The 12,548-nt window shown below is 38.6% G+C and overlaps 1 protein-coding gene across 7 annotated transcripts in view; it reads right to left on the reverse strand.

Moving 5' to 3' along the window:
• Positions 1 to 12,548, reverse strand: part of CKAP5 (cytoskeleton associated protein 5) — a 53,916-nt gene that overhangs the window by 25,450 nt on the left and 15,918 nt on the right. For all 7 annotated transcript variants that reach the window (XM_032112286.1, XM_032112281.1, XM_032112283.1 and 4 more), the window contains 12 exons: positions 12,234 to 12,337; positions 11,749 to 11,862; positions 11,441 to 11,545; positions 8,824 to 8,913; positions 8,556 to 8,720; positions 7,630 to 7,758; positions 6,697 to 6,876; positions 5,663 to 5,776; positions 4,367 to 4,477; positions 3,081 to 3,173; positions 2,322 to 2,507; positions 609 to 703 (listed from right to left, as the gene is read on the reverse strand). In XM_032112286.1, coding sequence (XP_031968177.1) covers positions 609 to 703; positions 2,322 to 2,507; positions 3,081 to 3,173; positions 4,367 to 4,477; positions 5,663 to 5,776; positions 6,697 to 6,876; positions 7,630 to 7,758; positions 8,556 to 8,720; positions 8,824 to 8,913; positions 11,441 to 11,545; positions 11,749 to 11,862; positions 12,234 to 12,337 — 1,486 coding nt within the window. The remainder of the gene's footprint in view (positions 1 to 608; positions 704 to 2,321; positions 2,508 to 3,080; positions 3,174 to 4,366; positions 4,478 to 5,662; positions 5,777 to 6,696; positions 6,877 to 7,629; positions 7,759 to 8,555; positions 8,721 to 8,823; positions 8,914 to 11,440; positions 11,546 to 11,748; positions 11,863 to 12,233; positions 12,338 to 12,548) is intronic.

A 12,548-nucleotide genomic window follows, 5' to 3' on the forward strand; every position in this document is an offset into this window, starting at 1 on the left:
TTTTCTCAGGACTAAACTATTACATATGCTTGACCACTTTCAGTTAAAAGACTAGTGATTAAAAATCAAGGAAAGCTATCCCTGGTTCTGATGGAGAATTAATTTCTTACTCTCATAGTGCCAGCTATAACAACAGCTATTTTGTTGCCCAAAACTTCATCCACCTGTTATCAACCTCAAAGTGTCTCTCCAAGGAGATTAATAGGCATGCTGGTATGTACTCTTCTGTAGGCTGTCAGATTCAGTTGTTGTGGTTTTTTCTTTTAAATTATAAAATATAGTGGTCCACCTGGGTACAGGTGTATCCAAGTAGAAAGAATGCAACAGACATGCAATACCACAGCTCTGTGCCCAGCCCACACCTAGAAGTACCTTAAGTTCGAGACAAATGCTCTTCAGAGGTCGAGTGACAAATAAAGCAGCTAGTAGGGTAATCACATCCTATCATACTAGTAATGCCAGATACTTTCAGTTATATACTGAAGAGCTAGAAGAGTATGGCTAGCATGAGAGTTTAAGTAACTAGAGTTCAGATGAACAGAATCTTAGGTCCAGATTAGAAACATTTTCTTTGAAGTTTCTCATAGCAATTCACTTAAAAGACTTACCCAGAAAAGCCAAACTCCTTAATTGCATTTGAAAGCCAATTCAAGGTTTCTGACTGGTTTTTAGGATTCTTCTGAGAGAAAGCCATAGCCACAACCTGGAATAGAAGAGAGTTAAGTATAAACTTTCACTGCCAAAGCAGGTGACAGAGCACTGTAATAAAGAAGTGAAGATACCCACAAAAAACACAGGGCAAGTGAACAGAAGAAGCTAGGGTAACAGAAGAGGAAAAAGCAACTGTGTCACTGTAGCAGGATGTAACTGGAACCGAAGTGAACCAGAAGTTCCTGAAGTACTTAAAGGCAGCCAGCAACACCTTTATTATGGATTTGTACCTGCTGTGGCAGTACTATAAAAAGCACTGAATAATTATTCATTATTACTGTGCCTCAGAAGATCATGAAAGAGATCCTCCTAGAAGCACATGGAGGACAGGGAGGTGATTGAGACAGCCAGCACAGCTTCACCAAGGGTAAGTCTTCCCTGACCAACATCACGGCCTTCTATGATAGAGCAATTACATCAGTGCAGCTACAGATACCACATATCTGGACTTCTGTCAGGCCTTTGACAAGGGCCTCCACAACACCCTTCTCTCTAAACTGGAGACACATGGATTTCCTGGGTGGACTCCTGTGGATAATGAATTTGTGGAACCATCACATCCGGAGGGTAGTGGTCAATGGCTCAGAGTCCTGATGGACATCAGTGACAGACAGCACTCCTCAGGGATCCACACTAGGACCAGTACCATTTAATGTCAAAAATGACAGACAAAAGGATTGAGGGCATCCTGAGGGCAAGTTTGAGATTAAACAAGCTGAGTGGTGGAGTTGACACCTGAAGGACAGGATGCCATCCAGAGGGACCTGGACAAGCTTGAAAAGTGAGCCCATGGAAACTTCAGAAGGTTCAAGAAGCCAAGTGCAAGGTGCTGCACCTGGGTCAGGGCAACCTTCCAAGGAGGCTGGACATGAGCCAGCAATGTTCACTCACAGCCCAGAAAGCCAACTGCACCCTGGGCTGCACCAAAAGCAGTGTGACCAGAAGGGCAAGGGAGGGGATTCTGCCCCTCTACTCTGCTCTGATCTTGTGAGACCCCACCAGAAGTGCCACATCCAGCTCTGGGGCCTTCAGCCCAGGAAGGACATGGATCTGTTGGAATGACTACAGAGCAGGGCCACCATGATTAAAAGGTTGGAGCGCCTCTCCTATGAAGAAAGGCTGACAAAATTGTAATTTTTCAGCCTGGATAAGGCTCCAGGGTGATCTTATTGTGGCCTTTCAGTACTTGAAGGAGGCCTCTGAGAAAACTTTTGACAACAGCATGCAGTGGTAGGTAGGACAAAGAGGAATGGATCTGAACTGAAAGAGGAGCTGTGTGGATGCCCTATCCCTGGCAATGTTCAAGGCCAGGTTGGATAGGGCTTTGAGCAACCTAGTCTAGTAGAAGGTATCCCTGCCTATCGTGTGAGGGGAGGACCTAGATGATCTTTAAGGTCCCTTCCAACTCAAACCATCCTATGATTCTATTTTCAATTTTAGAAGGAATACATATTTAACTTCTGCCTCATGAAGCATCTCGAGAGCAAACAAATCACTTTCACGCAACAGAGAAAAACCAAAGATTTGGGATTTACTCCTCAGACTGAAAGGACACCCCACATATTATTTTGATTTTATTTACTGAAAGAATACTTTTGCTGCTCACTCACCTGCTCAGCAGTCCACGGCAACTGACACGCTTCTGCTATTGCTGTCATGGCCTCTTTTGCATTGCTTCCACATTTCACATCCCCAACCTTGTCTACAAGGCCATCCAGCACAACCTGTGCTGAAGTTTTGGAGAAGTTTCCTTTCTGTGCAATCAAAGCAACTACATGCAGTTTCATCTGCATCACCTGCAATGTCCGTAACAGCAAGAAAGTTACTCATGTCTTTGTGTATTTTAGACTAATTTTTCTTATTCTATAGATCTATAGATACACATAAGAATACATGTATTTGTGGGTAAACACAAACATATCCACAAAATTTTTATTTGTGTACATATACACATTTGAATATGTAGAAGTATTTACGTACACATATTTTATACACATACGTATATGTGTTTTGTGTGATTATATACAAAAATTGTGTACATACACAAATACATATTGTTATATATACACAACACCAATATACTGGGCTGCCATTATCTACTTTTAGAACTTATATACACACACACATATGCTTATATATATATGCACATGTATACACACACATCTAAAGACAATCTTTAGATATCTTAGATGACATTCAAGTCTCAAATCTCAGCAGAAATAAAATCCAGTTTGAGAGTTTATATTCTCATTGATTACAGATAGAACTGTGGCCACAGTGATATACGCACTTATAGCCCTTTAGCTGGAAACCACTTAATTATATTAACAAAAGATGGACTGTTTATTTACTGAAGGATAATGCATTACCTGAAAATTTGTTTCCTTCCAACCAGGTTTCTTGGCCAGCATTCTTACTAGAGCTTGGCAAGGCATTTCACTTCTCTCCATAAGCTCAACAGCCTAAAGTATAAACATGAAGTTAGCCAGTGGGCCACAAATTATACAAAACTCAAACAGAAGTTCTCAACTGTCCTCTAAGTATTTTCTTAATACTGAATTAAATTGCAGAAATTCTCAGCATAATAACTTACCTGAAGAGCCTCTTTTACAAGGATCTTGAGGTACTGAGCCAACATTTAACCTACAGCATTCACATCACTACTCCTTTAATGTTCTTTAACAAATTTCCTTAAAATCACTATTGGCCATTCCAACCATGGGAATTTAACACTTAACTAAAAACAAACAAACACCCCCAAATAACCCACCTGCCCCTCAAAAGGCTGCTTTTGTTTTTTAAGATGAAGTATATTACGCACCTTTCATGTTGGAATGCTGACTACACAGCAGAGATTAAGCCTGAATATGATCTAAATTACTGGGGTTTAGCTGTTGTTAGGCTTATTCATTCAACTGAAATGGCAACATTTGAGTAAAGTAGGCTTCTGCAGCAGCATTTCAATGCAGCCAGTCATCATTTCCTAATTGAAGTTAGTCACTTTTCCCACTAAAATATTAAAAACTCAGTCACAACTGTACTGGTGAAGTGGTATGAACTACCTGTACATCTACAGTTGAAGCTTTTTTGAATGTGAACTCTCAAAGGTTGTCTGATGGATACCTTCTGAGTGGCATGTGATGCTTTTTTTTTGTTGTTTGTGACTACGTGAAGCACTTTCCACCAGCTGCAGAGACTGCTAGTATTGTATAAGACTCTAAACAAACATGTCAGCCGGCACATAGTTGATTATAATCAATCGCTACCTAATACACAAACACCAGGAAATTATTTGCAACAGATTTGGCCTAGTCATTGCAAAACCTTTTGTTTAAATCTAGCTATCTTTGAGACCAAGCTTTAGAACTATTTGGAGTTTTAAAAAGACCTCTAAGTATCCTTGGTCAAAATACAAGTGTTTTTGACAAAAGCACAACTACCTACATTAAGATAAAATACTTACTCCACTATTGTTATGGAATTTAAACCATATAAGCCACTTGGCTTTTGCAAGTATTGTTTTATCCATCAGAAGTGCTGACATACAACTACTACTAGTATGTATTTCACAAGACTTACCAGGCCTAAAGAGCTGAAGAAATCAATACTTGTTTTCTCTTTCCCTACTGCCTCTTATCAACCATTACAAACATACCTTCTGAAACTCCTCCATGCAGGCAAGCCTCTCTTTCCAGTTACCACTGTCCAGCTGCTGGATACAAGAAGCTGGAAGGACAGCAGCAGCTTTCTCTTCACATACTTCTATCTGCAGGCAGATCAGAACAAGGTTAACACTCCACTGTATCCCTTCAGAGGAGAGCAGCAACCCTAAGGACAGGTAATATAGTGGACTGGCCCTTGTATTGTGGTGCGCATTTACGAATTATAAAACAGGTTCTGTTGTAGATTGAAAGATTTTAGAATAGATTATAATTTAGGGGTCTTAGGGGTTTAGAAAGCTGCTAAATTGCACTGCAACAGAAAAGTAATCCCTGGACAGTATGAGAAACTGTGCAGACAGTCAAAAATAATCTTTAATACCAACTATCTGCTTAAAGAATCAAGCAGAGGCAACCTAAAATTTGCAAGGTAATTTTGGATCAAGTCTGAATAAACACTGTCAACAACGAATCAGCACTTGATGAGGGCAGACAGGAGAAGACCTATCTTCAGTCTCCATTCTAGCAAAATGGAAAACTAAAGTTATCTAGTGATAAAAACTTCCCTTGTTTCATTGCTGTCTGCATCACCTTCAGGAACTGTATTCTCATTTTCTACTGTATAAACTAGCAATATAAACTGGATACACAATGGAAGTTACTCATTCTAAGCAGTACTCCAAATACAACTATGGTTTGGACTGACAGTCCAAAAAACTTGCAGATACATCTAGCAAAGCTTTAATAGGTTTTTGTTACTCTTTGACCTACAGATACCTGAGTGTACCTGGCTCCCTACCAAGAAAAGTAGGTAGATGCCCAGCTAACATGCAGAATTCAGTAATTTTTTTGAAATGTAACTTAATATGAACAGCACAGAACAGTTTTGTATCAGTTCATTTAATTGTTACTTTATTTCACTTCAGATTTCAATGTAAACTCCAGAATAATGTATTCTCAGGCTTTTAATAACAGACTCCTTCAGTAAATAATGTGTCCTAAATTACATATGAAGTATCATGGGTTTTTTCATCTTTTCCTACTTCAGAGACAACAGTATACCCTGTTATAAGGCTATAATCATGATTTATTGCTTACTGTGCCAACAAGAGCCTAAAGAACAGGTGTGATTACCAAAGGTCCATTTCACCAGTTATAAATCTATACGTATTGCTTTCCCTTCTCCTAACGAAAACAACCTCAGTGAAAAATTTTCAAGTACCTGAAGAACTGATAAACCAAAGCTGCAATCACAGCAGGCTTTGTATTTCAGAGAACAGCAGAATACTCACAGAGAGCTCAGACTCAAATACTTCTTTGGTCTCAGGACCCTTCTTGCCTTTAGCCCCAGCACCTCCTGTACCTGCAACTGTAGCTGGTTTGCCTTTCTTCGGTGGGGCCCCAGCCTAGAAAGTTAATGGACAAGTTAGCCAAGATGAAATAGTCTCTAGCACAGATATCAAAAGAACTGCTATCTTTCCTACACTACACTGCTATATTCTAATGTCAAAAAATACGTATTTCTTTGATAGCATAACAACTGCAGGCAGAGATAGTTTTCTGTTAGAGCTTATTTAATTAATATATTGCTTTTAGACTATAGGCATTACGAAACATAACAGGGATGTACAAGACAAAGAAAGATGAAAAAGGAAAGAATGTATGTATTTGCGAAAGTTCAGGAAATAATGCATTCATCTATATGTTCTCCTACAGATCCTGGTTGGATACTAAACTTGTGACTGGTGTCTCTTTCCCAGGTTATCTGAGTACCAATAGATTTCAAAAATTTATCTGTTCTCCTATTCACTTCCAGGTATCCCACCTGAAGAACTAAGTAGCATATTACAAAGACCACCTACTGCAGTCGATTTTTAAAATCCAAAGAATATTAGAGAAATGCAGGCTAATAGTTCAAATTATTCCAAAATAAACAAAGGAACAAACTAAAAACGATGCTGAAGAAATACTCAATACTTAATTAGTAACCTTGCTAGTTATAAGGAATGTTGACTTCAGCCAAGTATTACCATATCACAGAGCACATCAATGTTACATGCGAGGCTCCTCTGAATGCCTCCAGTCTTATCACTACTTCAGAATCAAAATCTGGTATTAAGACTTAAATGACAAGACTGTATCATTAAAAACCGAGATTTCATCAAGTACACTCCCAGAAAGTCCAAGATTCCTTCTGCTGTTAGGCTCACCTACTCCTGCAAAACGACAGTGAGAGCTCAGTGGAAGGAGATTCAACAGGCCACCTTTGATCTGCAGTAACTATTTGATGCAATCACATACAACTGACTGTCAGACAATCTCTTACCTTCACTGCAGATGCTTTTTTCAGTGGTCCTGGTTTGGTTGCTGCATCTTTTGTTTCTTTATCTCCTCCAGGCCCTGGAAGAGCAGTGGTCTTTCCAGCAATAGGCTTGCCTTCCTTTTTCTCAGCTGCTCCGGTTTTCTTACCATAAACCAATTCTACCTTTTCAGCACACTCTTTAATCTGTCAAGCAGTGACGGAAAAAAAAAAGGTGGGAATGAAAAGAAGCTATTTAGCTACAACAATTGGATGTAGAGTGTCCCTTTCCCAGCAGTGGCTCAAACTTGACTACTCTGGAAAAAGTATGAAGAGTTTATTTACTTCACAAAATTTTGTTATCCAGTGTTCCTCCAATAGTAAGGTTAACCAGTCAGTGGTATCTGCCATCACTGTATTGCCAAAATAATTTTCCTAGTTCAAAATAAAGTGCATTTATATACAAAGAAAACACTGACATCCTACTGATACTTATAGATGGTCTAAGACTAAGTCTGAGCACCTTAAATTATAAAATCTTCATTCAGTCAACATACCTGTCAGGTTACACAAAAGTATAACAACTTTGTTCTTGGAAAGTCATTAATACCAAATCTTATGTAGTAATAAAAAATTAGACCATATGGTTGTGACCTAAAGGCTTGTTTCAGACAACAGAGAAACTGTCAAAAAACAAACAAAACCCCATATACCACTAACCAAAACCACAACTAAATCTCACAACCCACCTCATAGACAATACAGCCAGATGCTTTATGTAAGAATGAAAAGATTTTCAGATTCCCTGCAACATCAATAAAATTTAAGTAAAAAAAAATACATCTTCAAAAACCTGTGCTGAAATTAACTAGGCTAAAGCATCATCTTTCATCTTCTCTAGCCTAAGATGTACCTTAAAATGATAAATGGAGCCTTTTTTACATTTATAACAATACTTACCCGATCAAGCTTTAGTTTGTCTACATCTGCTAGAAACGGATTCACAGCCTTCTCTCCAGCTACTTTCAAGGCAGTGCCTAATGCTTCAAATCCAGCATCTCTTACTTCAGGAGCAGAGTCATTGATATGCTGCAGAGAAAAGACAACTTGTCATGTGACTTGTGGCCCATATCTAAACATCTATTATATAAATCCCTTCCCCTTATTTAAAACCTAAGTCTACCAAAGAATAATCCTTAACATTCCACTGCAGAAAGAAAAACGTTGTTTCTCCCCTCTGTTTTCCTATGTACTGATCAAGTCTACTTTTTCTCAGATACAGCCATGTTCTCATCTTTGCGCCTTTTCCACAGATAGAGGTTGAACACTCATGCTTTAAACATCATGACAGTTCATAAAGAGTTTAAAGTTCTGCAATCTTGCTCAAATCTCCATTTTTTAAGCCAGGGATATTGCCCATAACAAGGAAAGGGCTATTTTGCAATAAGAAAAAAGTATACATCATTATTATCATTTACACTGATTAATGCTCGAACTTCACTGCCACGTATGAGTCAATGATAGTTGTTCCTTTATTCATAGTAAATGGCAGCATTCCAACAAAAACTTGTTGGAGATGTGTGCAAGAAGCAAGTGGCAGTGTCTGGGAGTTCAGTAGTTGTAAATCACTGCCTTGATCTATTACAAACTTAGTGAATCTACAGCTTCAAAAAAGCTAAGAAAAAGGAAACTGAATTGTTCCCGACTGACAGTCACCTTCAAGTTTGACATCAGTCAAAACTGACTCTGAGGGCTACACAGCACACAAGAACCCTTTGGTCTCTGCAGTACCTTCAGGTCTTTCTCCCCAAACAATCCAATGTTTCACAACAACACTGCCCAATGTCAAGTCAATGCCAGAGAAGTACCAACTCCTTCTGCTTTACCTTGAGAAGTGCAGCACAGAAAGGTTTTAACAGGCTTTTTGGAAGAGTAGAAGGTGTGCAGTGTCGGAAGCTTCTTGCAATGAAAAGGGATGTTTGTTGCTTAATTGTTGGGTTTTTGTTGTCCATGACAGCCAAAATATCTTCACTTATGTTCTGCAATGTGGTCTACAATGTTGAATAAAAAAAGTCATTATTTCAGTAAAGAGAAAAGCAAATCAAAATTAGAGACCAATTCTCAGACAATGGGGAAACTTTCACTTTTACTTACTGTAAGAAAGATTGCATCAATGGCCTCCTGCAGTGCCTGCACTACCTGGGGCTTCTTCTCTTTGAATTTCTCCAGGATTGTTGGAACAACCTATGGAAAAGGGAACAAAAATGTCAACCCCCTCTTCACTAATATAACTGGAAAGCCTAATAGTGTGCACCCCGGTACTTCGCAGAGAATTCAGTAATTCAGACATCCCTGCTGTACCCCTCCAGAAGTACACAACAGCAGTCTGAACTAGTTTATTCTTGCTGCTGATATTAAACTCATTTCTGTCACTATTAACAAATACAGATTTCTGAACAATTTCATAACAAAAGGCAGACATACAAATTCACAGATAATTACAGATTAACGCTCTGGAATACAGAACAATAGAATGTAAATAAACGATTTCACAACACAAAGAGTGCTGTGCTCTTGTATTCTAAGAATCCAAGAAGGCATTTAACCTGGCCCCTCTTTCCCAGCTTTCTGACAGCACTAAGCATGGCTCATTAAGAAGTCCTTATCTGATTCACAGCTAACAAAAGCAACCAGAATCCTCTGCGGCAATATTTTTCAGATCTATCATCTTGAAAAAGCACATCTGACAGTAAACTATGCCATACTGGAATTTGACAGCAATTTCTACCTAGTCTAGGTGCTCAGACAGTCACTGATGAAAAAACAAATACATAAAATATTAAAGGGGGGAAAAAACCAAAAAAACCCCTACACTGCAGACTTTCTCACATGCCAATAATATGAACAGGTCCATTTTAATATGTTACACAGTAAGTACTTCTGTCAGTGAGCCAGAAACATGCAGATCTTAACTGTGGAAAGCAAGCTATTTTCAAGATTTGCACAAACACAACAGTTCATAGTTTGGAAGCAGTTGGATCCTTTACAGAAGTTATAACTTCTTGCATAACACAAAATAGATTCACCTTCTACTCAGAAGCTGACTATGGGATCTCAACCCCTTGTGGCACACCACGACCTAGGCTCAGGTGGTATCTTTTTTTGGGCTGCAACCTCCAAATTCCCAGTTCACAGACTTCAAAACTCAAAAAACCTTCAGATAATACAGATGGCACCACAAAGACCATCATACACGCTATTGAAGGTGCTAGACACCCCTACAACCTACAAAGTCATAAGGAAGAGATATTTAAAATCATGAAGCCTCTGTTTTAGAAAATGCTGACAGCCAGAATTAGCATTTTTTAACATGGAAGTTAGAAGCCATAGCCCATGTGAGAGGGAAAGAAGAAAAATTAGTCCAGGGCTACAAATGCAGTCAGAGGTGACGCTGGTACACATGTACTCAATTACAGTGAGTAGTATGGTTCTATGCATGATTTCATTACTCTTGTTAGAGCACAGATTGCAGACTAACATTGCAGTCCTATATTTAACTAATAAGAGCTTATAATCATATAATTCTAGCAACAATTCTGTTTCATAACACTTCAGTGCCCACTCTCAGGAGAGGTCTACATCTCCCTCACAAGTAAATAAATCCAGTAAACAATCAAGTGAACTGCTAAAATAAGTACTGAGATTATGCAATTCAGTGCTGCCATTACAGCACTGAAAAAGTCATCTTCTCAACAGCATTTGCTTGGCAACCACAGAGCTACACCCTTATTTTAGAAGCTTGGCTCTGTAACTAACTCTGTAGCTATAAGGGTTAACCTTCAGAAATCAACTATAAAACAGATGCAAGAATGATTTTTATAACTACAGACAGCTTTCAGAATGAAAGTGACTGTCCAAACTGTTGTTCAGAGTTCAGGAGACTTGAATGTTTCTGAAGCAGTGAGATTCAGCAACTTCCCAATTCAGAGACAACTCTATCAACAGCCAGGCACATCAGTTCTCTAACACTGTTACTTTTTCTTATCACAGGAAAAATTTGACTGAGTAGTTTAAAGAACACAGTGACACAGGCTTGAGAAATGAGGGAGAACTGCAACTCATTAAAAGCTCTCTTTGTTTCCACATACTGATTAAGCTTCCCTGTATCCCCTGATATTAGCTATTGGTAAGAAAAGAGCAGCAAAGGAGAACAAACAGCACTAAGCTAGATCACCAGAACATTTTGGTACTAAAAATCTCAGAATTTTTGGCTATTTAAAGCAGACAAGAACCCCCACAAAACCCAGGCAACAAAGAAACAGAACGCTCACCACCTACCATCCCCCAACATTCAAAAAACCCAACCATCATAAAACATACACCATGGAGGTGCTAAGTAGAGCTCTGATTTAGAAGCTGTTTTTTCCACTGTGCCCTACAAACGCATTCCTGTGGGGGTATCTCTAGGATGAGGTAATGTAAATAAAGTTCATTTCATGACACAGCAATTCAATTTTCTTAGTACAGAAGACTTATAATGCAACAGAAAGTTTCACGTTGCTGAATACGAACGAAGAAGGTCCTTTCAAACTTAAGCTGCAAAGACCTAGGCAAGTATTTCAATGCTTACTCTTTTAAGGGGTAGGTAAGCATTTCTAATTGTACAAAGAATACCTTTCATAAATACCAAGGCTTGACAGGGAAAAGGGAAAGGGAAAGAAGGTGTCCAGCATCAATAAAATCAGGAAAAAAAGTATATACTCTTACTTACATGCCCTGCATACTGTCCAAATTTCTTTCGGAGGCCTGTAGCTAGTCCAGCAAGGCATTTGGCAGCCAAAGCAACTAACATAACATTTGTATCCTTTCCAACAACCTGAAGAGAAAATCCAAGTTTCAGAGACAGAGAAGAATGTCTTACAGTAGTCAGTGGGCCACATATTGGGTTATTTTCACAACTGTTCCAGCTAGTAATTTTCTACTCATGAGTATTATATCAACTCAAACTTTTAAACTATCATACAAATAAATTACAAACAAATACTAAACTGTATGTGCACTCTGGGTTTTATTTATTACCTTTTTGAGAACTTTCACCAAGTCTGCATAGTCTCCTGATTCCAGCTTGGGATTTTTCACTAGCAGTTCAACAGCCTCTAGAGCTTCTTTCCTTTCTTGCCACTTTTTTGCTTCCTGCAGAGCAAATAATTTACATTAAATCTATAAACAGGAACAGTTCTGGAGAAGCACACTTGCCACAAACCATAGATTAAAAACTTTTATTCCATCCTGAGAAAATCAAGGTCTCCCTACAGTTCAACATCAGTAATTACAATGAAATATGAAATACAATCTTTTCCCAGGACATACCTCAGCCCCTTAAAATTACGGCTTTCTTGCCACTAAGTTCAACTTTAGGACTTATTTGTGGTAGTCTATATTTTATTAACACTAGTCTGTTATTATCCATGCAGCACTAAAGCACACATTGCAGAATACCCATAAGTCTTCAGACTCATCAGCTACACATAGAATTAACAGGTAGTATTTAAGTTTATGCTTACTATTTTCTCATAGAAATCTTTGGGAAGCTTGGAAAGAATTTCTACAGCTTCAAGCAACTCATATGCATCTACTTGCGGTACCGCCTCTTCTTCATCATCACCTCCTGCAACCAGGAGAGAGAAATATATAAGCAGAGTGACAAAATTTTGACTAGAGCACCACCTAAAGCTCATTGTTTAGAAAGTGCTATAAACAGCTGTGATTTTGCTATTTCAAAAGACAGATACTCTTTCATCTAAACTTCCTCCTGCAGACATTTTCTTCTTGTGTAGTGCACTCCACGTTTTGCACCAGCTTGAGTAAAAGCTCCTTTA

The sequence above is a fragment of the Corvus moneduloides genome, chromosome 6 (assembly GCF_009650955.1).
Source record: "Corvus moneduloides isolate bCorMon1 chromosome 6, bCorMon1.pri, whole genome shotgun sequence".
In the NCBI taxonomy this organism is placed as follows: Eukaryota; Metazoa; Chordata; class Aves; order Passeriformes; family Corvidae; genus Corvus; species Corvus moneduloides.